This window comes from Globicephala melas, chromosome 17 (genome assembly GCF_963455315.2).
Source record: "Globicephala melas chromosome 17, mGloMel1.2, whole genome shotgun sequence".
In the NCBI taxonomy this organism is placed as follows: Eukaryota; Metazoa; Chordata; class Mammalia; order Artiodactyla; family Delphinidae; genus Globicephala; species Globicephala melas.
In genome coordinates this window covers 69,250,028-69,277,984 of record NC_083330.1, presented here as the reverse complement: position 1 = coordinate 69,277,984, position 27,957 = coordinate 69,250,028, and the positions used below count along the sequence as shown (strand labels likewise).

Below are 27,957 nucleotides of genomic sequence, written 5' to 3'. Positions count from 1 at the left end.
TGAACGGTGCAGCCGGGTGACAACTGTGCAGTTTGATCCGTCACTCTCATTTTACAAATGGGAAAACTGAGGCTGAAGGAGAGCTGCAGGGAGCTGAAATTAAGGGGAGATTGTCCAGGTCCTTTGTTAACCTGGAGAAAGGTCTGGCAGCTTCGTCCAGAACAGTGATACGATTATTAATAATAACAACATCGCGCAATAACAGCTGACAGCCAGGCACTGTTCTGAGCACTTTGTGTACAACTTTTAAAATCTTCGCTACAATCCCGTGAGCTAGGAATTCTTATCACCCCACTTTACGGGGGTAATTTTACAGGAAGAGGAAGCACAGAGAAGACCGGACACGCCCAGAGCTACGCAGCTGTCGGTGGTGGAGCCGTGAATGGAGGCCAGGCTGTTCTGGAACCAGCCTCTGCTGACTCCCCAGGAAGAATCCTGCTCCAGGGTAGGACCCTAGCCTAACTGGTGCCCCCCGCCCCAGATGTGGACAGGCAACTAAAGTCTGGGGGCCAGCCTGTGAAGGGGAGAAGAGGGTGTGTGAGCCAGTCCCGGGGAGCCCCACAGTCACCTGTGGCTGCCGGAGGGGCAGCTGCATCCCGGCCCCATGCAGAGGCTCCTGGCCAACAGCTTCCTGGAGGCAGCGTGGCTGGAACCCTGGGGGAGGATGTGGCACCCTTCTCAGGCATCAGCCTGGAGGGCTGCAGGGCCGGGGGTGGCCAGCAGCTGCAGCCCTGCGAGGGACACGTAGAGTGCGGACAGCTGTGGCACCATGCCAGGGCCCCAGGTGAGTTGGCGGCCGGGGCCCTGCGGCTCCAGCTCACAGCCCTCCACCAGGCTCCGGGTGAGGGCCACATCCTCACTCTGCAGGGACGAGAGCACTTCCGGTGGGAGGGAGAAGGTTGTTTCCTCCAGCTGGTTGAAGTTTGGCTCTAAGATGCTCGCCACCTGCAAGGAATCACCCAGAGTGAACAGATAGGTCTCCCAGGGCCGGGAGCAGTGGAACACCCCCTCCGCTGAGGGTGGGAGCCTGGGGCCTCTGTTCCCCTGCCCTTCCAACAACGAAGCCTCGGCCCTGGGGCCTTGTTCCCAGCAGAACTGTGGTTCTAAGTAATGCGCCCCCCAAATGCTCTTCCCTGCGCTGGCTGCAGTCAGTGGTTTCCAACACTCCCAGTGCCTCCCAGCCTTTGCATACGCTGTTCTGCCTGGACAGCCACCCCCCCATCCTTCATCTGTCAATCCACGAACTGCATGGAGGGGCCCCCGCTCTGGGAAACACCCTGAGCTCCCACCGCCACCTACACAAGCTAAATCAGGCTCTGTCTGTAATCACCTGTTGGAGGATCCCCTTGAGCAGCCTGTGAGGGACAGGGCTGCCTCTTCCACCCGTGTTCTCAGGCCCTAGCAGAGGGCCGGGCACAGGGGAGGAGCCCAACGTCATCCGTGAATAAACCCGCGTATTTCATCATTGCGAATAAACCTGGGTGTAGCCCGCCCAGCAGAGGCTGCTCAGGTCTGGGTACACAGAGGTCAGAGCCCAGCGCATGCTCTGCAGGTCTGTTTCCCCAGATGTCCTCCCCACATCCCCTCCCCAGGTTCTCACCAGCTCCAACCGCTGAGGCAGGACCCCTCTCTCCAAGCACTGGGCCAGCAGGCAGTGTTGGGTGTCACTCAGCACTGTGGAGAGACGGGGTGAGGGGGTGGGGGCCACCAAGGGTCTGTGGCTCTCACCTGTGACCCTCTTCGTGGGCCTGGCAGCCCCGGCAGGAAGGGCTGGGATACAGGAGCCCTGAGCTGGGGAGAAGCCCCACCAGGTATCTCTGGGGCCATCTTTCCCCAGAAGATTCCAGAAGGTGGGAACTGTGCCGGCCCTGGAAGTGCTGCGTGGTCTTCAGTAAGACTACTCCCGTCCCCCTCAGTCTTCCTAAAACACAATCCATCAAGGGTGGATGGTGGGCTTCACTTACAAAAGGTGTTCGTGTGTATTAGCTCGTCTTCCGGCCCGGCGGCTTTGCAAGGTGTTTATTAAGCAGGACACGGTGAGGCCTGCCCAGGGCTGCCCATGGCTGAACCAGGACGAGGACCCGGCCAGCCTGATCCCCAGCGTGAGGCTCCAGCCACGAACAGCATCTTTCTCCAGGCTCTCTCTCCTTCCCGACCCCAGCCCACGGGAGTCCTCTTACCTACTAGTGCTCCAAGATGCAGAGGATAGCCCTGCCTTTCGAGGGTGACAGGCTGCCCGAGGGGTCCTGGAGGATGCCTAGGATGAGGCCTGCAGGGCCACCCAGCTGTCCCAGCACCCCAGCGTCCAGGGCCTGTTCCAGCTGCAGGAGAGCGGCGAGGAAGAGCAGGGAGAGGCAGCTGTGGGTCCCCTATGTCCACGTACTCTACCACCCAAGCTCCCGTCCCCATGCTCTGGGTCCCCAGCCCTTCGTGATGCCGGTGAAGCTGGGACGAGCCTGGGTTCATTGCCAACAATGCGGAACCAAGGTCCCTCCTTGGGCTTCAGGGAACAAACGCTCAGGGAGATTCTGATACGACAGCTGGTACGGGGCAGCACCCAGTCACCCCAGGGCCTTCTGAGGTTGTGTGCTACCAAGACCCATAGCATGTCCCGTTCCTGCCTCTCATCCCCCTAGCCCACCCCTCTCTGTCCTAGATGCCAGCCCCCAGCCCGGGTCTGGCTGTTGAGCCCCTTACTGTGTCCTCGAGCTCCTGCGGTGCCCAAGGGTCCTGGAGCAGCTGTTGGAGGGCGCCCAGCAGTGGGTCCCGCAGCTCTGGGGGCAGCGTGGCCAGGTTCTGCAACTGGGCCCTAGCCTGCCTCTGCAGGCCCCGGAAGTCAGGCTCCGTACCTGGGGCCTGGCCAGAGGCCGTGCCTGTGGGGAGAAGCATTGGCACCTGCTGGAGCCTTTCCCCGGGCTCCCTGCCCTGCGCCAGCCAGGCCCTGGTGTCCTGAACCTGACCAGGAGGTCCTGGGGTCACAGACCTGGCCCGGGGAAGCTCGTGTGTCAGGCAGAGCACATCTTTATGGGCTCACCTCTCCCTTCCTCCCTCCTTCCCTCCCCTCCCCGCTTCCTTCTGAGCATTTTCTGAGCACCTACTACGTAGCAGGTGCCACCCACAGGGCTTATCCTCGCCTCTCCCCTTCTCACCCACCCTGCCCAGGGCTGACGCTTCAGCTCCAAGAAAGGCCACTTCTCTGCCCAAGGGCCTGCTGTGTGTCTGCTCCTGAGACGCCCCAGGCTGAGCCCCACCTCCGGCCAGCTGCCCCACTGGGATGGCTAAGACAGGGCTTCTCAGGCTCTAAGCACCACGGCACAGGTGGGTGGGCCTGGCAGGGTGGTCAGGCGCCCCTGCCTTCCCACTCCTGTCTTGTTAACCGTACAAACTGCCTCTTGAGAGCCAACCTTCCAGGTACTGAACGCTGTCCAGACACCATCACTGATCCCCCCCACCTGGTAAGAAAAGTCCCAGCCTCCCCGCTGGGCGGGTGTGGAGACCAAGACTGGAGCTGGAGCCTGGAGCTAGCCTGCGCCTCCTACACTCAGCATCCTTCTCCCCACAGCCTGGTCCTGGTCTTTCCAGCTCATCTCCTTCCCACGGGGGAGAGAGCACACGGCCCTCCCTGCCCGAGTGACACGGGGTGACCGCATGCGGAGGGAAGGGACCCCAGCGATGGGGTCAGGGCATTCTTCGGGGAAGGAGTGATTTCTGGCTGGGTTCTCGGGCTCTGGTAGGGGTCACTCACCTCCTCTCTGTCTCTCCAGAGCTCTCCTTCAGGCAGGTACAGCACAGCTGCGTGGGAGCACAAGGCAGGGAGAAGAAAAGAGTCCCCGGGCCACGGATGAGCAGGACCAACCCTGGTCCACGTGATTCTCTGCTAAACAGATAACACGCCCCTTCCTCCAGTCACATCCCCCCCATCCCCGGCCCCCCGGGACAAGCAGGGCACAGGCTGGGTTGTCAGCCCTCCCTGAGAGCTGGTCTCGGCAGCCCCTGTGAAAGGCATATCCTTTCAGCATCTGCCTGGCTCGCTGCTTGCTCAGGCCAACGGGGAAACGGCCTCCCTCCCCCTCTTCACGGCCCGCACTTGGGCGCAGCCCCTGCCCCCCTCCCAGTCCTCCCAGAGGGAGAGTCGCGTGCAGCTGTTACTGCTGCTCCAGGCTCCACGTACCCCAGCGATCGTCCTCCATCACCAGCTGCAGCGCCCAGTAGGCCAAGACTGTGCTCCGTGGGATGGCCACCGTCTTCTCTTTGGCCATGGCGCTCTGACCCTGGAGCTGGGAGAGAGGCAGGGAGAACAGGACGTCTTGTCCACACAGGATGCTAGGGCCTGCAGGAAGGGGTCTCGGGGGCAGACAGGAGCAGGGGATGGGGTGACACGGGGGGAGGGACTGCGAGGGTCCCTCTTGGTGACCAGGGCCTTCTGAGGTTGGCGGGGAGAGGGAGATGCAAAGGCAGGGGACACTCAGGCACAGCACAAACAGCATTCTGCCAAATACGTTGCACATGAGGTATTTCCAAAAAACCCAAGGCACTCTGGGGTCAAAGCAGTACACGGGCACGGTAAAAGCTCTACACGGTCCCACCATAAAGAAGTGAGCTTTATTTTGCCTCAGTAAACATTGTCCAGAGTTTGGAGTGTTCGCTTTGGGAAAGGCTGAGCTGGAATCCTGGGGCCCTGCCCCTGGACAGCCGCCAAGCAATCTCGAAGTCGTCCTCCCTCGTTGGGCAGGTGGAAACCGAGGCACAGAGGGGCGGCTGTTGGGGGGTGCTGGGAAGCCGGGGCTCCTGACGTGGGCCAGTGGTGGCCCTGTTATCGCCCTGTTCCCACAGGAAAAGGGCTATCGACTGGCACTCACCTGCACGCCCGGGGATGGCGAGAGCTGGGGCCCGGAGCTGATGCTGAGAGAGCAACTCGATGTGTGGAGACGAGAGCCCCGGAGCCCTAGCGTGCTGGCATGGGGCCCAGCCTCCCCCCGTCCCAGTGGGGACTGGCAGTCCATGGACGCTGAATGACCAAGGAACAGAGCCGCTGAAGAGCAGGCCCAGGTCTTGAAGACAGGTGGAAGGAACACTGACTGTCCTTGCCCTCAGCACGTCCGGCACTTTTCTCACATCGCTGCTTAATCCTCACCCCGATTCTGCAGCCCAGCTTCATGGACCAGAGAAGTCAAACTCAGAGGGTCAAGTGACTTGTCCAAGGCCACCCAGCCAGCCAGGGGTGGAGCTGGGATTCGCAGCCAGACACGCCCAGTTCCAAAGCGGATGCAAACCCCCCTGCACTGTGATACTACTCCCCGGCCGCAGCAGGTAAGACTCACCTGGGAGAGTTAAAAGAAGACCAGCAACTGGGTCCTAGTCCGGACCAGTTAAAACAGATTGCGTGTGCATGTGCGTGTGTGTGTGTGTGTGTGTGTCTGGTATTTAAAAAATAATAGTCAAAAAACAACACGACGCCTCTCCAGGGGATTCTAAAATGCAGCGTTGAGAACCACGACTCAAGTGTCCAGGAACTCCACTCCTGGTTTAGATGGGGCGACCTCCAGGGTGCAGCTCTTTGGCAGGAGTCAGGGTGGAGGGGTGGGCCCCTTGCTGGCTTTCAGCACCCCCGGGACACCCCCTGCACCTGGAAAGGGCTGGGCCGGAGGAGTGACAGCTGCCCCGCTCCGTCTCCTCGGCCGAGGCTCTGAAGCGTGGCGTCCTGCGCAGCCTCCACGGCCTTGTCACCACATACGGGCTCTCCCTCTCCTTCCGGCTCTGCAGCTCCCTGAGGAACGAGGGCCTCGGAGTCCTCAGTTTCCTGCCAGGGGTGTGGGGTGTGGGCAGGAGAAGAGGCAGAGCTGGTGGGGCTGCTCTCCAGGGCTCCCCTGCTCAGGGGCCTTTCGAAGCGGGCAGCCTGGACTCTGTGCTGCTGCAGGCAGCGGGAGGGTACAGCGGGCAGCTGGCCTGTCTTCCGGCCTAGAGTTCAGGGTCAGGTGGGCGTGGTCGCAAAGGGGAGAAACTGAGCTCTGAGACAGCTGTCTTCTACAGGGTTTAAGATGTCCAGAGGCTACCACCGGGCTTTCTGCCCGCTCAGTCGGGCAAAAGGCATACGTTACTTGGCTCACGTGGCATTTAGAAATTTTGAGATAATATGGCACTGCACACCAGTGCGTGTGTTTTAGGACGAGAGCTTGGGCAGCCGAGAGCACAGCCGAGTGGAAAGGGAAGACTTGAAGAGCTTATATCCAGAGGGTGTGACCATGGGCTCCAGCCCGAGGGGACAGACTTTTCCCCTGCCGGGGGGAAGTTGGGTGGAGGGAAGTGAGGGGCTGACTTCTCCATTAGGCATGGTGCCCAAGGCCCACAAAAATGTTTTAATTTATTTAAAATCAGAAGAAAGAAAAACTTTTAGCTCTAAGAGAATGTCATAATACTTAATATTAGAATAGTCATCTGTATACCAATACACTTAAGGCCAAAGAGAAATTTAACGTATGGTTGGGAGTGGGCCAGTACAGTCTTAAATGGTAATTTTAATGTTTTTACGGAGGAAGGTGCCCACGTGGCCGGGGTGCAGGAAGCAGCAGGAGGCAAAGGAGCGGCCCGCAGACGTTCCTGCATCAGGCCTGCAGGGGGCGCCGGAGGCACGTCGCACGAGCGCGGGGAGGAGTCGCCGTCGGGCCCTCCAGGAGAAGGTGAGGAATTCAGGGTGGGGCCGTGGAGAGGACCCTGGGGGGACAGCCTGGGGCACGCCTCATGGAGAGACAGAGAGACGCTCTCCAAAGGAGAGGGGTCCCGAGAAGGGAGGGAAGCTCGGGGAATCGGCGGGGGGTGGGGGGGGGCCGGGGCTGACCAACCCCGCGGGGCCGCTGTGGGGCGCCCTCGCGCTGAACCCCGCCGCGCGCCCAGGACCCGGGTCCGGCCTCCCACCCGCCGCCCCACCCAGTCCCTACCTGAGGCTCCGGGCCGGCTGTCCCCGCGAGCCGTGGCGCGGCGGCCGTGCCAGTCTTGGACCGCAGGCTGCGCCCCACGCAGGAACTCTCTAGGACCCCTGCCCAGGCCACGGGGTTTCCAGCCCCGCCCCCGCCCGCGGTCGTGGCCCCTGGGGAGCGGGGTCTCCCACGCCTCCCTCTGACCCTGACCCTGACCTTGACCCTGACCCATGGAGGTGATTCTCCAGCTTTCAACAAGGGCGTTTAGACGTACGCTAATATTTAGGCTCTGTTTTTCTTTCTTTAATCAAAGTTATACATTTACGTGGTTTAAAGAATCAAATTGTGCCCAAGTTCTTTTTTTTAAACCTCAGACTCTCCCGTTCCCCGTCAGCCCCATCTCCTCCTGGCTTCTCGCCAGAGGCATCGCTTTGAAGTCTTTTTGCTGCTTGTCTTGGTAGCTGCCTCTGTTCTCTTTCTTAAAGGACCGTGTTGACACCACGCAATCCACACACTGGAAATGTACACTTCCGTGGCTTTCTAGTGTATTCACAGCATTGTGGAACCTCCACTGCAGTCAATCCCAGAACATTTTTATCACCCCAACCACTGATGGACTTTACGGATTTGCCTATTCTAGGTAGTTCAGATAAATGAATACAAGGGGGCAGGGGGGGAGGGAAGTGAGGGGCTGACTCCTCCATTAGGGCACGGTGTCCAGGGCCCACAGAATGTATTATGATAATACAAGATGTGGCCTTTTGTATCTGTCATCAATTAAATAAGAAGCTTGCTGAGTTGTAGGCATTATCCATGGGTTTACACCAGGGAAGATGAGGATTTAGGGCCCCCTCTTCCTCTACACCACACACAAGTCCCATCCCTCATCCTCTCAATAGAGTAATAATTCTCTTTGTTCTTTAATATTATTGTGACTCTGTAAACTCTACTCAGCTATTAGTAAACTTTTTCCTTTCCTGTAGGATTTTGATAGTTTCTCATCGTCGTTTTTTTCTTTACTTTTTTTTTTCTATTTTCTGTGAATTTATATCTAATTAAATCCAAACTCTGCCAGATGATTAAATCTCTTCCTATTATGTTCAGATTCAAGGTATTTTTTTTTTTTTTTAATCAATTTCATCTTCCTGGAGAAATCTCTCCAGGAGCCTTCCTGTCTGTTCAGGTCAGGGCTTTTTGTCCTCTGGCCTGGCACTGAGTGTCATCCTGGGAATCCCCCGGTCTCTCTTCCACAGTAAATCTCCTTTCTCAGTAGCCAGCGTCTTTCTCATGTTTCTCTTCACTTTGGTGTATCACATCCTCTTACATCTTTCTGGAAGAGGGAACATGGGCAGTCATTGTTTTAAAAAACTTTGTTTGAAAATGCCCTTATTCTACCTTCAAACATGATATAGACTTTGAGACTGGAAATCATTTTCCATCAAAATTTAGGAAGGCATTGCTCCATGGCCTCTAGTTTGCTGTGTGGTTGTATTTTAAAGTCATTCTCATATAAGATCTTTTGTAAATAACCTGTTTCTCCCCCTGGATTTTCACTTCGTCCACATGTTCTGAAATGTCCTCAAAATATTTTGGTATGGGCTCATTTTCATGTACTTGTGTTAGGCACAAATATCAGTAGGTCTTTTTTCTTTCTTTTTTTTTCATATTTATTTATTTATTCGGCTGCACGGGGCCTTAGTTGCGGCACGCGGGATCTTCGTTGCCACGTGTAGGATCTTTGTTGCAGCGTCTTTAGTTGCGGCACGCGGGATCTAGTTCCCTGACCGGGGATCCAACCGGGGTCCCCTGCGTTGGGAGCGTGGAGTCTTAACCACCGGACCACCAGGGAAGTCCCAGTAGATTTTTCTCTTGTGCCCCCCAGGAAGAATCTTCTAGTCTCCTGCCTGCTACAGAAGCGCTGGGAGAAGGGAGTCAATTGGGAAAGACCACGCTCACAGCTCGGAGAGGAGGTGAGGAGAGCGGTGCAGGCTGTCTGGGGGGTGAACTGGAACTTTCTGTGAACAAAAGGGCTCTCTGGCCACTTCTGTGCCCCACTAGTGATAGGAGAGACTTCTGGAATGTATCCTTTTTTTGTCTTTTTGCTGGATGGAAAGAGAAAAGAGGAAATGTTAAGCACCCAGAGTTAATTATCACGATCGTTAACAAACAAAAAACTCCAAGGACATTTCAACACAGGAGAGAACAGAAAACGTGAGTCAGACAAGATCTTCTGGGGGAACAGGAGGAGGCTGGAGTGCCGTGCACCACTTTACAGGCTCTTAACCCAAGGCCAGAATTTTGTTTTGTTTTTAATATTTATTTATTTTTGGCTGCGTCCGGTCTTATGCGGCACACGGAATCTTCGTTGAGGCATGCAGGATCTTTCGTTGCGGCACATGGGATTCTCTCTAGTTGTGGTGTGCGGGCTCCAGAGCGCATGGGCCCTGTAGTTGAGGCATGCGGGCTCTCTAGTTGTGGCACACAGGCTTAGTTGCTCCGCAGCATGTGGGACCTTAGTTCCCCGACCAGGGATCGAACCCTCGTCCCCTGCTTTGGAAGGCGGATTCTTAACCACTGGACCACCAGGGAAGTCCCGAGAGTTTTTAAAAATAAATATTTTCCCCCTCGTCTGCTTGGCTGAGCCATTGTGGGGAGGGGAGAAAATGGATTGGAGGAGGGCAAGTCTGGGCGTGGCTTCTGGGAAGAGGGGCGACACTGACCACAAGCAAGTGTTTGGGGGAAGCAGAACTGTATTAATGAAAAGTGATAGCCACGCCTGTAGCCGGGTCTCGGCGACGGAGTGTCTTGCCCAGGTGCTGACTCACCTCTTCTCCCCCAGGGAAGCCAGGTGAACTCTGTCAAGGAGGCTAAGACCCCTGAGCCCCTCCCCCCACACACACTGACCTCTCTGAAGACGCAGAGGTGTTCTGTGCGGAGAGAGAGGCAAATGCCTCTGCTGAGGTGAGGGAACCACACCCCGGGGCGTTTAGCCAATCCATACGCGACAGGACAGAGCCCAGGCCAGCCATCCAGGACTCCTCAGAGCCCAGGGGAATCCCTCCTTTTTCATGCCATGACCGTAGCCAGTAGGAACATGCTCCAAACAATAATTTGCAGCAGCAGAGAAACAGGTCTCAGTTCTGGTGGTGGGGAAGAAAGAAACACTTACTACCCTGCCGTCTTTGTGCAGATAGAGGGTTTGGACAGAGCCACTTAGGCTGGGAACGAGCAAGATGAATAAAAAAGGGTGACACAGCATCTGTGCAAACACTATATGGAAAGAAGACAGTGAAAGAATCCATTCAGGTAGAAAAGTTAGGTTAATGAAAAGCACACCAGGACTTCCCTGGTGGCGCAGTGGTTAGGGATCCGCCTGCCAATGCAGGGGATACGGGTTCGAGCCCTGGTCCGGGAAGATCCCGCATGCCACGGAGCAACTAAATCCGTGTGCCATAACTACCGAGCCTGCGCTCTAGAGCCCGCGAGCAACAACTACTGAAGCTCGCACACCTAGAGCCCCTGTTCCACAAAAAGAGAAGCCACGGCAGTGAGAGGCCTGTGCACCCCAACGAAGAGTAGCCCCCCTCGCTGCACAGCAGTGAAGACCCAATGCAGCCAAAAGTAAAAAAAAAATTAAAAAAAAGAAAAGCACACAGTATCTTAATTATTTTGTATCAAAGCAAAATCATCTCAATAAAGCAAGACCTCAAAGATGAGAAGATGAAACAACAGAATTAAGTGAAAAGGGAGATTGCAAAGCTGAGGAAACAAATTGAATATCAGAATGACAATTTCTGAACTAATAAATTAGAAAAGCAGTAGAACGATAATTGCAGTTGAGGGTTGAAATCACAGACATCAAGGAAAGACATGCTCTGATCTCAGAGAATGCAAAGGGATAAAGGAGAGATTAGAGCAATTAGACAAGATACAATGTATTTAGAGGACCCAAAGGACATTTGGTGACTGAAACAGAGAATTCAACAAACAGAATGTATAACGTGTTTAATGATATTGAGTGAATCTTCCTTAAATGACGAAGAACCTAACCCACAGCTCAGAAGGCACAGTCAGGAACACTCACAGGATGACTGATGGACACACAGATATAATTGTGTGTGTGGGGGGGTAAGTTTTATTTTGAAACAATTCCAGACATACAAAAACATTTCAAGAATAAAAAAGAACTCCTGTTTTAAATATTTCACCACATTTCCTTGATCCCATATTTATCCATCCATCAATTCACCTTATTTTCTGATACATTTCAAAGTAAGTTACAGATATCAGTACACTTTACCCAATACAATTCAGAGTGCATATTAACGAGAGTTCAATATTTGTGTACATTGCTTTGAAGTAAAATTAACACGCAGTAAAGTGCTCACATCTTTAGATGCTATCTGTCGAGTTTTGACAAATGCATAAACCTTTTACAAGATACAGAGTATCTCTGTCACCCCAGAATGTTCCCTCGAGTCTTTGTTGGTCCCTGTGCACCCAAACTGGAGAGGCAGAGAAGCATGGCCCCAGGCTCCCTGAGCACCAAGGGTGCTCACAGCACAGACGGGGCTGTGGCCAGGCCTCTCTGGACTGAGAGCCCAGGGGAGGGCTCAGGCCTTGGCCAGCTGCTGCGGCACTGAGAGGGACCCGTACAGGGTGAACAAGGGCTTCTTGGCCTCCAGGTCTCAGGTCCCCTTGGGGCTGTCGGGAGCCACCCTCAGGCTGCACTCCTCCAGCAGGCTGAAGGTGACGGCCAACCCCTCTACCTGCAGCGGGGTGAGGAGCTTGGGGGCCAGGGTGAAGGGGATGTTCCAAGGGTACTTGAAGTTGGGCTCCAGGATGCTCTTCACCTGGAAGAAATGAGGTCAGGTGTTGCAGGTCAGCCTTTGAGATCAAGAGACAAAACCTTCTGTCCCGAGAGCCAGGGGCCTCACCGGGTCATGGAAGAGGCAAAGTCATGGAGTCAAGGGGACCAGGAGTCTCGTCCTGTCCTGTCCTTTGATCGGTGTGATCTCGGATATGTCATTGGAAATTGTTGCGCTTTGGTTCTTCAGCTGCTAAATGGTGATACTAACATTGACCTTGCAGAATAGTGGTATCTGGAATTACATGTGTATGTGTACGTGTGTGCAATGTGTGTGTGTATGTGCATACGTCTGTGCACACATATGTACTCATGTATACATGTATGTGGAGAGAGAAAGAGCAATTTGCAAATGGTAACTGTGTGAGAAAAGCAGAGGTGTTTCAGATCCCCTGAGCCCCCCAAACTTTTATTCCTCTTTTAGAACTGTGGGCGCCCTCTGCTGGGGTTGCCATGGAGACAGAGACCCCCATGAGGTAGACTCACACCCACCGGGCTTGCTCCCCAGAGGGAGAGGCAGCCAGAGAATTCCCGGTGGCCACACGGGATCCTTTCTCCCCTCTCAGCAGAATCTTACGTCACCTCTCTTTCCTCAGGATCATTCTTATCCCTGGCTCCCTCACCCCTATCCCTGGAGGCTGGCCCCTGGGAATTGATTTCTTCCCAGCGCCCGCTGCTGGAGCAGGATCCTCTTCTCTATGGACCAGGCCAGTAGCTCGTGTTGGGTGTCACTCAGCCCCGGGAACGAGGGGACATTTGGGGAGAGAGAGTGATGAGTAGTCAGATTCTTCCTCCCTACTGTGAACTAGGAGACCCCATGAGGGGGGGACCCGAAGGCAGAGGAAGAAAACCCGCTCGACTTGAAAGGCGAGTTCCCTCCTTCTGCTCTTGGGATGGTCTCCAGGATGCTACATAACATGGTCCAGCGGGTGGGGTTCTAGGCTGGAGTCTGGAATCATCCACACCCAATGATAGGCTGGGTGAACTTGGACTGGTCTTTCTAGATCCCGGGCTGGTTCTGTATCATATGGTGAATTTATCTCACTGACCCCTCCTGACCTTGGAGAGGGGCGTGATGTGAGATGAAGACCATGGTATTAGACGGGTTTTAGAGAGGTGGGCGGCATCTAACCCTGTCCTTTTTGGGTCTAGAGGCCAAATTTGTGACGTTCCCATATTTCCCTCAAATCATTCTTACCCAATGTGGCTTTAAGGAGGGAAATGATGTGCAGTCTTAACTTGAGCCATAGATTTCTTGAGTCCTCTTGCATCTCACTTAGGAAGGTACCACCAAAGCTGTCCAGATGATCCGAGGGGCCCCGATCCAACTACAGGAAACTGGTATTATTAGTAATACAACAACAACGATAATGGTAATAGCAATAGTGATGTTGTTTTGCAGTTTTGCCAGTATCTTTTGAGTCTACAAGTGATTAACCAAGGTGGGAGGGGGCGGGATCTTCACCTCTCCCCAGATTCCAAGCAGCTTCAGCATGTGGGCTGCATGCCCTGGACCTGGTCATTGTGCCTGGACCAGCGTTTGGGACCCCCTTCTGCAGCCCTCCTTCCCCATGTATCTTGGCAGTCTATCTCCTAAACCTGCCCCTTCACAACTTGGACCAGCCTTAGGTAGAGTGGCCCCCCCCCACCGCCAAGTCCATGAGGTCCTGCAGAGCCTCTCGGTCCTTGAGCCTGGCCAGGATATTGTGGAGAATAGCATCCTGAGTGTCCTTTGGGAGCTGGGCCATTGCCTCCATTTCCCTGCAAACCTCCTTTTGTAGGTGCTTGAAACCTGTCCTCAGGCATCAACATCAACCAGAAAGCGGGGACAGTTCTCTGATTAGAACATCCGTGGTGAGATGAGCCAGGCACCTCCATGTCGTTTATCTACCAACCAAAAGCATCTCTGCAGACGGCATGTTTGAGCTCTGGGGCTGGAGCTATCATAACAGGCTAAAAAGATGGGCAATCCTCGTGCTGTGAAGGGACCCGGGGTGGGGTAGAAGGCAGGGAGGAGAGAAGGAGATTCTGGAAAGAGGTCGTGGGAAGTGGAAGAAGATGACCAAGTGCTCTTTTCTGGGACACGTCTAGAATAACGTGGATTCTAGCATTGGGCTCTAGAGATGAGAATATTAGGTGCTCTGGGCTCAGTTTCCACATCTGTTTAGTGGGAGGTTATGAGGATTAAATGAGTTCATGTATGTAAAATGCTTGGGGGAGTACCTGGCACACATGAACTACCCTCCTTATGTAATTCTGCCTGTATCGTCTATGACCACACAAAATTAAGCAAGGAGTGGAGTTGGGGGTTCTCTGCTTCTCCTAGGAGACTTCAGGTGGCCTCCAGCTGATCTGCTGAGAAGGGGAGGTCCAGGGAGGCAGACATTTCTGTTTGGTCCACGGCCGTATCCCCACTGCTCAGAACAGTGCCTGTTGCCTAATAAGTCCTCAATAAGTGTTTGTTGCGTGCATGCACGAATGAATGAATGAACGAATGGGGCTGAACAAAGCGTCGATTTGGAAGTAGAGCTCAGTTTTGTGAGTTGCATGCAAGCCACCTTTTGGGTAGTTGGCTTTGCAGTTTCCCACTCAGGAAGTCCCAGCTTCCCTCTTAATAAACACTGACCTTGGCCAGTGGGTTCCCGTATTCTTCCTGGAAAGAGAGTCACAAGTGATCATCTCCCTTTCTCATCCCCCAACTTTACTTTTGAGACATTTTGGAGAGTCCTGCCCTCTTAACGCCTTCTCCCTTTTGCTTAACCTCTTCCTGCCCCCATCCCCGTCTGTCCCTCCCCCTCCCTGGCCGTGTGGAACCCCTCCCATTCCACAGAAACTAGGGCCAGGCCCCGGGGCAGCGGTGGCAAAGGCAGGGGCCATCTGCCCTGCTCTCCAGACGTATGTGTGCCATTAGGACCCATCCCCCATCCCAGGAAACACACACTCACCCATTGGGAGGATGGTGCCTAGAAGAGAAATTAAATCCTTACCCAAGAGTTAGTCTCTGAAGCCACTCGGTTTCTCTGACCCTCTGCCCCCTACTTCCCTGACCCCCGTCCCCTTTCTATCTACCCCTTCCCTCCCAGGGGGCCAGACCCAGCGACTTGGGTAAGGACAGCAGAGGCAATCACGTGGCATTCTGGTTGTGACAGGAGGCCTCGGGGAGGGATCAGATCCCACTTTCCTGGCTGTAAAATCAGCCACTCGCCCATCGCCGATTGCAGCTGACGCTCTTCTGGAAAGATAAACAGAAGGACTCACTCACCAAGAGTTATTTAACCTCCGCTCCCCCCAGACACACACACGTGCACACACGCACGCACACACACACACCCCCCGGTATTCAGAGGAGAAAGGTGCCTTCCTCTGTGGCCCCAAGAGTCTATGGCTTGTAAAAGACAGAAGCAATTGGCGGGCTGTGGAGGAGGTTAGCTTCCCTCTGGGTCTGCTGGCTGAGCCCCTTGCATGGCTCTTATTAGCATCCAGAGGGGGTCAGAGTTGAGGGGGGCCCGAGGTGTAGGCAGAGAACCTGCCCAGCTCAGGAACTCACCTCTGGAAAGGTTTTCCACTTATCATCATCTGAGATGAAAAGAATGTCTGGATGGGGAAGAAGCCAGGTCAGGAGAGGCCAGGTTATTCCTGCTGGATCCTTTCACATCCCTGCACCTGTAGTCCCCCCCTCCCCCCCGAGCCCATCCCCAGCTTCTTCCTCCGGATCAGGTGGGGCAGCTTTCCTCAGTGTGGCCTGGGGACCCCTTGCATCAGAATCACCTGGGATGATGGTTAAAAACTCAGAATCCCTGACCTCACTCTGTTTCTTCTGAATCAGATTCTCTAAAGAGAAACCTGGAACCTACATGTTAAATAAGCACCTCATCAAGGGATAACGTCCTAGCCCTAAGAAATGATGGCATCACTTGAACAGTGGTCCAGTAGAGACACAGCAGCATCTTTCCAGGCACAGCGTCAGCCCCAGGATGCAGCTCACTGAGCAGAAAATGTTTGGGATTTGGAGCCAGACAGACCTGATTTGGATTCCAGTTCTACCAGTTCCCAGGTGTGTTAACTGTGAACAAATTATTTTGTAAGTTTCAATTTATTCTTATACAAATGGAGATATTATTCCTAACTTCAGAGGCTGCTGTAAGTGTTCAATATGCTAAAAAAGTGCCTGGGTCCAGATGTTAGTAGATTCTCAAATAATCGTAGCTCCTTGCCCTGTGCCTTTAGGCAAGGCTGGTTTGATATCTACCTGTGCGGGTGTCTTAGGGGTTCTTGGCTGTCGCACCAAGAGTCTATCTGAGCACCCTTGTTTTTCACTCCTTGCCTCCTTCGTCCCTGGTTGACACTACCTGGGACTGAAGAACTTGGCTCCAGGATATCCGTGAGGTGTATTCTACTGGAACAGCAGGCTGTCCCCAGAACTGTGCGTGCGTCCCCTTCTTCTTCTATAATAGCGCCAGCTGACGGAATTTGTTGGTGCTCAACAGGTATTTGACAGGCCTCAGGTCTTTGTCTCCAAGCTCTTTGACCAAATTCTTGCTAATAGGCTCAAACAGGGAGGGCATGTTGCTAGGAGAGGATGGAAGGGGAGTGCAAAATTCCGTTGGGAGGCAGGGAAGAGAGTGGGCAACCTCGTACAGATCCTTGATATTCTTCCCGAAGGGACGCACATTATAGGAGGTGAATTTAGGTTGTAAGTCAGACACAGAAAGACAAATACTGCAAGATCTTAATTTTTTTTATTTTTTGCCGTACGCGCGTCTCTCACTGTTGTAGCCTCTCCCGTTGCGGAGCACAGGCTGTGGACGCGCAGGCCCAGCGGCCATGGCTCACGGGCCCAGCTGCTCCGCGGCATGTGGGATCTCCCCGGACCGGGGCACAAATCTGTGTCCCCTGCATCGGCAGGTGGACTCTCAACCACTGCACCACCAGGGGAGCCCTGCAAGATCTTATATGTATGTGAATCTCAAATAGCTAAACTCATAGACGAAGCAGAGAGTATGATGGTGTCCAGGGCCTGGGGGGAAATGGAGTGACATTGGTCAAAGGGGTCAAAGTTTCAGTTGTACTAGATGAAAAAATCCTGGAGATCTAATGTACAGAATAGTGACTATAGTTAACAATATTGTATCGTATACTTGAAATATGCTGAGGACGTATCTTAAGTGTTCTGACCACACACACACAAAAGGTAGTGTGTGAGGTGATGGATATGTTTATTAGCTGGATTACGGTGATCATTTCACAATGTATATACGTATCTCAAAATGTCAAGTTGTAAACCTTAAATATATACAATTTTTATTTGTCATTTATATCTCGATAAATCTGAAAAAAATTAAAAAGATTTATAAAAAACACAAAAAAGAAATGAACCCCAGGCAGTCGTATAGATTGGAGCTCAGAGCTAAGAAATGCCCTGGAGATCCAAGTGTTTGAGTTATCTGTGTGGACGTAGTAATCGAAACCAGCGTAGTAAGGATGCAGACATGAATACATAGTGAATAGCTGGGTAGACAAAAATGTGAAGTGCATTTTACAGACCACACTGAATGAGAGTAATTCATTGGAATTGCTCTCTTCTGGGCAAAGAGGAATTCGATTTCCCAGTTATACAGAATTCAGTTTTCGAACATTCACTGAGTGTTGAATAAAGACAGAATTTTCAACAGATCAAGTAAAATCCCTGATGTGACTTTCAATTCTGTCTCGCGTGGGCCCTGCAAGGGATCAATGGACAACAGAGAGTAACAAGAACAAAAAAAGATTCTCTAAGCCTGGACCTGGATAAAGATGTATCAAAGATACATCCCTGAGCCTTACACGCTTGCATGTTGTTACCAGGAATTCTCCTTTATTAATGAGAACTTTAGGAAGAAGTAGTACTTTGTTTGGGGGTCAGATTAGAACAAAAAAACCACCTCAAACAAAAACACTTCTGTTCATTTGACAAATCTATCCTGAACATTTCTGTCTCTGGCAATAGTATCCTCTCTTCTTATTCATCCCCTGATTCCCCAGTTAGAACTTACCAGACTGTGTATTGTTTTGTCTTGTAGAGAAAAGATTCCAATTGAGTAGGGTCCCTTTCAATCTTCAGACGTCCTGATGTCAAGCAGAGTTTGTCAGACGAACTCCAGAGAGCAGATCAACGTGACTCTGCTCACTGTGTTTTCTTTCCACCAATAGGTCCCTGACTCAATTTCCAACGCAAAATCCTAGAAAAGCAAGCATATGACAGTCCCTCTTCTCTTCCAGGAGACTGGGCCCGGGGCTGAGCGCTGGATCATGGAATCTTAGCCTCCTAAGTCTTCCTATTGCCCTTCGTCTTACTCTCCTCGAAACTCCTCCCTCACCTGTCTTCTCCCAATCCCGCCCTCACCCAGGGTGATTTCCAGTTTCATATGAGAAATGTTCAGAGCCCTGAGTCTTGCCTAACACCAAAGATTGTTTGTCAGGGGACAAGAGCCCATGAGGGAGGCAGAATGGAAACGGTCCCGTAAATGGAGACCCCATAGATCATGGTGTCGTCCTATCCGGGGACAAGAGAGCTCCAAGGAGAGAATAATCAAGTGTGTGTTCCTTGGTAATGTACGTGGGGTAAATTCGCCGGAGGACAGACTCCAGTGGGTGCCAGGGAGGGGGTGAGGACACAGGGTGTAGGAGATTCTTAACGAAGTTTCTATGAGGGGCAAGCGGGTGGGAGGAGGCGATCACTGGAGGAGGAGGACACTTGGGGGAGGGGTTGACAAGCTGCCAGAGACCCGATCGTGTCGTCAGGTCATGGGGAAGCATCCAGGTGACCTGGAGAGGATGAAGATAAGCTTGTGTCCATCACGTTGTCAGACATTTTTTTCTAATCTTCACATCAACTCTGGAGAGATGGTCTCATTTCCGGTATACAGATGGGAAGGCTGTGTAAGAACAAATAGAAATTAAAAATATGAGGCTTAGGGCTTCCCTGGTGGCACAGTGGTTGGGAGTCCGCCTGCCGATGCGGGGGACGCGGGTTGGTGCCCCGGTCCGGGAAGATCCCACATGCCGCGGAGCGGCTGGGCCCGTGAGCCATGGCCAATGAGTCTGCGCGTCCGGAGCCTGTGCTCTGCAACGGGAGAGGCCACAACAATGAGAGGCCCGCGTACCGCAAAAAAACCCAAAACAAACAAAACAAAAAACATTAGGCTTATTTCTCCCAGTTGAAAATCAGGGAAGAGATTTCCTTCCCCTCCTTTTCCTTAGAACCTTTATTTTAGAAAACTTGGGTAAAAGTGTAAGCACTTTCTCCTCTCTTGGAAATGTATATAAATCCTTTTGGAAACTCAACTTTAGGACCCAGGAAAGTCTTTCTCAAGGATCTGAGACCTATTCTTTGCAATGTAAGCACCTAGTATCACCCCTCCCGGATTCTGTGGAAGGGCAGAACCTAAATTCAGCGGGCACGTGCCCCAGGGTACAAATCGACTTCCTCTCGTAAAAGTTAAAAGTTTGTTTTTCTTCTGGATAAAACCAATTAGCTAACAGGTGGTCACTTCGATTACCAGGTAAAGTCAGGATAAACTACATGTGATAGGCGGTTCTGTCAAGGCTTCTTACCGGAGGACTAGTTATTATTTATCTTGAAAATAAGTCTGTGTAATTGGTTGTATCTGCGGGGCTATATATGAAAGGGTGAGATTTCTTTCTGTTTTTGCAATCTTTTAGTGGATTGCTTATGACATGCGCCACATTCTGTTTTAATGCTTATTCAATGATAACACTGAATTCTTTCTCTATTCCCTTCGTGGACAGATTTTCTGGATTGGGAGATTCTAATTATATTTCCCCAAGAGCTGAAACCCAGTGAGGGATTCACATTTCTACCAGTTACACAGCAAGTGCTCTGGCAAATGACTGATCTGTTAGGCACATTATTTCCCTTTTTGGTTTGTTATGAGGATTAAATTAGTTCATGTAGGTCCAATGTTTACTGCCCTGGACAGCATAGTAATGTTCCGTCTCTTCACCCTTAGGCCTTGTTAATATCAAGCAAGCCACGCTCGTCCCCTAGTGGTCAACACGCGACTTGCAGGCACTTCTGTGAAGTTAACCTTTCATCTAAGTTCATTGTGTTCATACTTTCCAACACTGGCAAAAAACACGATATTGTTGAAAATGAGGATCCGTTTTTCTCCTCCCTTAATTACAAGCACTTCATCATCCCTCATGACCTTTAATAATACTACCTTCTCTTGGCGCCCTCAGCACAGCCTCTGACCTCTGATTAACTCTTGGGTGGGGAATTGAATTTTGCTTCTAGGCACCATGAGAGGTCCCATCCTCCGAAGAGGTGTGTGTTTGCTGGGATGAGGGATGGGGTCCTACTGGCACACGTACGTCTGGAGAGCATGGCAGATGGCCCCTGCCTTTGCCACCGCTGCCCCAGGGCCTGGCCCTAGTTTCTGTGGAATGGGAGGGGTCCTAGGAGGTGGAGAGATGGACCAGGATGGGGGCAGGAAGAGGTTAAATGAGAGGGAGGTGGTGGTAGGATGGCAGGACCCTCCAACTGTCTCAAAAGTAAACTGAGGATGAGGAAAGAGATGATGACTCATATTACGTGTGACGCTCTGTCCAAGAAGAATATAGGAACCCCTTTGGCAAGGTGAGTGTTTATGAAGAGCGAACCTGGGGTTTCCTGGGTGGAAAACCATAAGACTGATTTCCCAACTTGGAGATGACCATGAAAACATGGTCAAATGAAAACATTTGTTGAGGACTTGTTGTAGCTGTTTTGTTATTTTTGAGTATAGCCGTCCTGGTGGGTATGAATTGGTATTTCATTGTCATTTTGATTTGCGTTTTGCTGATGGCTTATGATGTGAAGCATCTTTTCAAATTCTTATTTGTCGTTCATATTATATCCTTTGGATAGATATCTAACCAAATCTTTAACAATTTGATGATGGGATGAATATTTAGAGTGATGTAGAACAAGACTGGGTAAGGGGTCTGACCCAGCTGGGTTTAAGTTTCTGGCTCGTGCTCCTGGGTTCTGGTAGTGCTGTGCTTTGAGAAGCAGTGGCTGACAGGCTTGGGAGAGGAGGATCTTTTATTAGTTTGGGGGCATATTGAATTGGAAAAGGCTGTGAGATCTCCCAGTGAAAGTGTCAAATAGGTAGCTTGAAGTAATGGCCTTGGAGTTGAGAAGTTGGGTTGATGATGTGCATTTGGGAGAGATTGCTCTATAAATGGTAATTGAAGGCATGAGGATAGATGAGGTTGATCTAGATCTAGAGGCAGTATATGGAAGAAGTGTACCTGAGACCATTTCTGAGGTTCCCCAACATTTAAGGGTGGTTGGAGAAGGTTGAACCAGGAAAGGAAACTAAAAATGAGGCGGTATGGTGGGCAGCACTTTTCGCAGCGGTCCCCGAGATTCCACGCCTTGGTCCCCAGATCCTGTGACTGTGACTTCACTCATGGGACTATGTTATGTTATATGGCACGGCTGGTCTTAAAGCACAATGCTATCCTGACGGGTCTAACCTAATCAAATACATCCTTAAAAGCGGAGAATTTCCTTCAGCTGATGGCAGAACAATTCAAAGGAATTCGAAGCATGAGATGCATTCCACAAGCTGTTGCTAATCTTGAAGATGGAGGGGCCACATGAGAAGGGCTATGGGCAACCATAAGGAGTGGAGAATGAGGCCTCAGCAGACAGTCGGCAAGGAAATGGGGACCTCAGTCCTACAGCCTCAAGGAACTGGATTCTGCCTGAATGAGCTTGGAAGCAAATTCTTCCCAGAGCCTCCAGGACCTTGACATTGACCTTGTGAGACCCTCAGCAAAGAGCCCAGGCAAGCTTGTCTGGAATCCTGATCTAAGGACTGTGAGGTAATAAATAAATGTTGCTAACAAATTGTTAACAAATTACCACCAGCTGCTAAACTGGTGGTAATTTGTTAAACAACAACAGAGAACGAATGCAGATGGCTAAAGCTAGGAGGAAACACCAGGGAGGAATTACCCATGTTGCGGAAGGAGTGTTTTTCAAGGAGACAGTGGCCGAAAGATTTGAATGCTGCTGAGAAATGTAAAAAAGTGAATTAAACATACACATCAGATTTAGCTACATGGATGTCGTTTGGGGAGGTTAGCAAGATCTGTTTGTGTGGAGTGATGGCCCTGAAATCTCGTCGCCGTGGACTGAGAAATAGTGGCAGGTGTAGATGTTTCTAAAGCTCCCTTCCTGTTGGCGGAGAAAAGATCATTATAAGACAGTAGGTGACTCGAGGGGCTGGAAGCGTTGGGTGGGAACTTTTCCTTCATTTGAGCGAGATTAAACACTGATGGGAACTATCAGTGAAGAGGGAGAGGTTGAAAATACAGGAGAGATGAGGGGTACAGGTGAGTTATTTTGTGATTTTTCCTTCCTTTTTGTGAAATGAGTTTTTTTCAACTAGATGATTTCTAGTTATTTCTAAGGTGCTCCTGTTCTGTGATTATCGTCTTCACTTTTAGCTAAACTCTCATTCTTGCTTCAGCTCTTACAAATCTTTGGGAACTTCCTTCTGTTAAAGTCAAACTTTTTATATTCTGTAGACCATCTCTCTTGCTCCCCAAATACATTCCAAGGAGTCCGTAGGGATGTGTTCCCTCCGAATGCTGTAGAGGAGAATCCTTCCTCACCTCTTCTAGCTTCCGGTGGTTACTGACAACCTTTGAAATTCCTCAGCTTGTGGCCGCATCACGCTGGTCTCTGACTCCATCTTCACACAGCCTTCTTCCTTGTGTGTCTTTGTGTCTCTTCTTATAAGGATACCAGTCATATTGGATTTAGGGTCTACTCTTATCCAGGATGGCCTCTTCTTAGCTTAACTCCTTACATCCGCAATGATTCTGTTTCCCAAATAAGGTCACATTTTGGGGGTCCAGGTGGACGTGAATTTCCTGTCTTCAGGGAAGTGAGCTTTCCTGACTTCAGGGGCCACGTGGGTAAATAAACCCGTGAAGGGATGTGCATGTCTGTACCGGGCATGTGGGAGAGGTTGGCAGGGGACTGAGGAGATAGGGGGTGCCCCCGATAAAGCCGTTTCAAACACTGCTCTGGACACGCACACACACAATCTGAGCTGCTGAACCTAGGCTTGCAGGCTGCCAGTTGCGGATCCCTCATGCACCAGAGGAACAAGTTTGTCCCAAGCAAAATTTGTCTCCCAGTTTAAAGTCAGTGGAGACTGGCTGCTGGTGGGGGGATGGGTCAGAAGGGTAGGGAGAACACTGAAGAAGTTTCTCTAGTTGTCCAGGCACTAGATGGTAGGAGCTTAAAAAGGGAACATACCGAATTATAGTTTAAATAGATCCCAGGAAGACCTTGGAGCGTAATTTTGTTTTTTGAAACTTTATTGGTATATAAGATGACATCTTTGTGGTTCATCTAATGAATGACTGACAATATTATCTCACGCATTTCCAATTTACGCCAGAGGGTGGCAGCATTGTCAAGCAGCTGGAAGCTTGCCGGGGATGCCAGACTACCCTTCCTTTATTTGCTTTGGGACCTACTGAAGTAAAGACGTCTCCTCAATCCCATCTCTGCTGTCCTGCCTGCCCTCCCCCACGTCTCCCTTCCTCCCTGCTGGGTTTACAGGGAATGAGCTGGGAGAAATGGGACAATGGCAGAGGGCGTTAACACTGGTTTCTTTTTATATCCTCAGAATAGAGTCTCCCTCTTAAACATGACGTTGATTGTATTAAGTGTCTTCCTTAAAAAAATCTCTAGGAGGGGGCTTCCCTGGTGGCGCAGTGGTTGAGAGTCCGCCTGCCGATGCAGGGGACACGGGTTCGTGCCCCGGTCCGGGAGGATCTCACATGCCGCGGAGCAGCTGGGCCCCTGAGCCATGGCCGCTGAGCCTGCGCGTCCGGAGCCTGTGCTCCGCAACGGGAGGCCCGCGTACCGCAAAAAAAAAAAAAAAAAAAAAAAAAATCTCTAGGAGGTAAGACCTGAATTATGGGGGAACTTAGAGCTATTTTCAGTGTTTCAGAGACGCTGTGACTTGGTAAAATGTCAACCGCTTACGCCGGGATTACTGTGGATTCTGTGATAAATCTGATTATTTCATGCTGAGCAAAAGCCCGGTTGACAGCTCTAAATGTCTTTCAAGAAGCGGGGAAATATTATTTCTAGATAAATTCAGCCAGGCAATTAAACTCTTTCAAAATCTTGGAACCTTGATCAACACAGAGGAAAGCAGGGGTGGTGAAAAATCTTGGGATTCACTGTCTTGGTAGAAACAAAGATTGTCTTCAAATACTTAGAGGACTATTGTGACTGGTCGGTGGGGACACACGTAAGAATCTGGGTTTGGAGTTGAACGCATCACCTGCTTTGTGACCTCTAGTAGATAATTCAAATTCTCTAAGCTTCATTTTTCTCATCTTACTGAACTGCTGTTGGATCAAATTAAATAAGGTATATAGGATCCTACCATGGCATCTAGCACATAGCTGATACTCAATAAGATTTCCTTGAATGAATGAAATAATGGCAATAGTAACCTGGAGTTTTAGAGGCTGTATCCTTGGTATCATGGCCTTACGGAGACTCAAAAGCAGTGGGTGGGAAGAAGAGCAAAATGTGATTCTCTCTTTTGGGATGTTTAAATTGCTATTTAAAAATTTTAGTTATTCTTGGATAATTGAGCATATTTTAAAATGTCCCCTCCCTCTGGAGTGGGACCTGAGTAACTGGGAATCAGAGGCTACATAGTACTGTTCTTTCATGTTTCACACAAGTAGTAGAGTACACATCAGTTGTTGAAAAGAAAAGCCAGCATCGGGGGGTCTTTGCATTTGAGTACAGTTAGCCCGCAATGATCTGAGATGACTTGGAGGGCAAGTCTAGCTTTTAATCTGCATCGTCCTCATTGTCACCGAGGAAGCAACACAGTGATTTGCTGCCATTATTCACCCTCTCTTATCTCTACGGAGGTGTGTAGCCGGTCCTCAAACTGAGAGTCTCATCCCAATGATGGTGATGGGAAGTGTGTGGACCTGAATGTGGGAAATGCTGGTGTCCCGTCCTCCTCTTCGGTTTTGTTCCCGCCAGCAGAGGGCAGCAGAGTGTGCGCCCCACCTGCCTCCCAGGTGTGCAGGGAGCAGAGGCAGGAGTTGGTCTTCAATCGTGGCAGCTCAAGTCAGCAAGGTACCGAAGGGTTATCTCCTCCAGCTGGATTTTTTTTTTTTTTCCCCAAGAAGCAAATTCTGGCATTTATTTTAGGTTACAGGAACAGTTTATTCCCATTCACTTTCAACAATCTTTAAGGCCATCCAGCTGGCCTGTGTAAGCTTGAATGCCTCTGATGACTTTGCTTCAGGAGAACTTCAAGAAAACCCCCAAGTGGGATCTGAGACCTCAGTCCCTCTATTCCCTTTCCTTCTCATGAGAAGAATGGACTTCTCAGGCTGTGCCCTTTGTTCATTGCTCTTACCTTGGATACATCAACGCCTTATATTCCTTCTATATGTAGCTCCCTCTCACTCCAAGTAGGGGGAAGGATTGTACAAATTCTAACTACTTTTTCAATAATTTCTAGTAGTTCCTTTTTTGATAATTATGCTAATGGTTCTTTGTTTAAAGTCCCCCTTTTTTTTATTGGTGAATTATGGTCTGTTTTTGTGTGTGAACCTGTATGTATAGGTTTTCATAAAAGATTAGGGACAAGGTTGTCATTAAATGAGCTGTTACCTATGGTTTACTGAGTGCACACAAGATGCTAGGTGTTGAGGACACAGAGTGAAGAAGACACCTTCAGGGAATCTATATTTTATAAGCTGTCATCTCAGAAAAGAGGAAAGATTATATTATCTATTGCTATGTAACAAATCACTCCAAAACATAGTGGCTTAAAATAGCAAACATTTAATGTATGTTTCCCTGTTCCCATGGGTCAGGAATTTGGGAGTGGCCTTAGCTGGATGGTTCGGGCTTGGGGTCTTCCGTGTGATTGGAGTTGACGTTGGCTGAGGCCATGCTCATCAGAAGGCTTACCTGAGGCTGGAGAATCTGTTTTGAAGATGGTTCTCTCACATGGCTGTTGGCAGGAGGCTCGGTTCCTTACCATGTGGGCCAATCCATGGATGGTTTGAGTGTCCTCACAATATTGCAGGTAGCTTCCCCCAGAGTGAATGATGAGAGAGAGAAAGACAGAGAGACAGAGAGAGAGGGAGAGAGAGAGAGAGAAGGGAGAAAGTTTCGATGCCTTATACGATCTACTCACACACTGCGAATTCTGCCATACTGTATTTGTTAGAAGTTAGTCCCTATGCCCACCTCTCCTCACACTCCATCTCTTGAAGGGAGAGGTACCAAAGAATTTGTGGACCTATTTTAAAACCGTCACACAGATGTTTAACTATGTTTGTATCCATCTACCAATGTCACGATTCCCTCAAGATGCAGAAGCAGGCCCTTGTGCTCACATATTCATTCATTCATTCGTTCATTCATTCATTCAACAAGTATTCATTGAGCACCCACTACTTGCTGGCAATCCCAGCATAGAAACATAACTCTTTGTTTCGTCATTGGGACTCTGGAAAGAATAAAAAATACTCTGAGCTTAGTTAAAAATTTGAAGAGCTATCATATAGAGTAACCGAGAAGTAGACCATCTCACCAAGGTAAGGGTGCACTCCAACCAGTTGCAAATTAAGAGTGCAAATGCACTCGCATCAAGTGTATGCTGGGTGGCTTTTTATTTTGGAAATCCTTCTGCTTTTGTAACGGTTGCCTAGCAACCAGAGCTTTGTTCTCAGTTCACACCAGGAGTGCTGGAACCGAGTTGCTCAATGGCATTAAAATTCACTGGGTTTCCCAAGCAGCAGAGAAAGTCTGGATGCTGAGCCCTGTCGGTCACCTGGCCGTGCACAGGGTGGACATCGACGTGGGGAGACCCTGGAGGGAGTGGAGTTTGCCTAGGGTTGGGGGAGGGGTGTGCGTACAAGGCCGGTATTTCTCCTAAGAATGACATGATTCACGTCTAAGAAAGGATAACACTTGTTTTCGAATGTCCTTGACACTTGCTTCTGCAGCACTTGTATTGAAATGGGAATGACACAGGAAATACAGCACGGGCTGTTTGTGAGTGAAACATTCTGCAGTTTCATGATTAAAAGCTATCCGTTTTGGAGATGCTGGCGTATAGATAATGCAAATCCAGCTACTTCCCCAAATTTGCCCTAGCCCCAAACAAGAAAATCTTATTTTCCTTTTTTAATATGTTTTGAAATAAATGAAATCCAGTAAACAGCTATCGAGCACGTGGTACATGCAAGGCTCTGGATTAAATGCTGTGCAAAAAATAATAATGTTTGAGCCCTCTCATTCATTTGTTCAGTCAATGAAAATTTATTAAGGGTACAGTTTGCCAGGTACTCTGCTCGGTGCTGGGAATACAGACATAAATAAAATTGATACATTTCCTGTCCTCATAGTGAGGCATTCTAGTGGGGCTCATGACATGATGGGAAAGAGAAAACCTCGTACCTCTCCTGGGGAAGGAGAAGGGAAAAGGACTCCAATGGGTGGATGAGAATTGTGACAGCTACACAGGAAACCCAGAGCTGCCCAAATCTGCATTTCTGGAGGCTTTGCTGTGAACCCCATCCTCGAGTGTGGATTTTATTTTTAAATTGAAATATAGTTGATTTACAATCTCCGCTGTACGGCAGGGTGACTCAGTTGTACATGTATATACATTCTTTTTAAAATATTCTTTTATGGTTTATCCCAGGAGATTTGATAGTTCCCTGTGCTCTAGAGTAGGACCTTGTTATTTATCCATTCTAAATGTAATAGTTTGCATCTACCAACCAAAATTTCAGTCCATCCCTCTCCCTTCCCCCTCCCCCTTGGCAACCACAAGTCTGTTCTCTATGTTTGTGGGTCTGTTTCTGTTTTGTAGATAGGTTCATTTGTGTCATATTTTAGATCCCACATATAAGTGATATCGTGGTATTTGTCTTTCTCTTTCTGACTTACTTCACTTAGTATCATAATCTCTAGTTGCATCCATGTTGCTGCCAATGGCATTATTTCGTTCTTTTGTATGGCTGAGTAGTATTCCATTGTACATATGTACCACATCTTCCTTATCCATTCATCTGTCGATGGACATTTATGTTGCTTCCATGTCT

General features: G+C 50.3%; 1 protein-coding gene across 1 annotated transcript; it reads right to left on the bottom strand.

Moving 5' to 3' along the window:
• Positions 1 to 11,527: 11,527 nt before the first annotated feature.
• GSDMC (gasdermin C) lies at positions 11,528 to 16,346 on the bottom strand. The gene is given in 6 exon segments (XM_060287075.1): positions 11,528 to 11,768; positions 12,447 to 12,525; positions 12,986 to 13,109; positions 13,434 to 13,573; positions 16,131 to 16,169; positions 16,172 to 16,346. Coding segments are annotated over 6 exon segments (798 nt in total).
• Between the last annotated feature and the right edge of the window lie 11,611 nt (positions 16,347 to 27,957).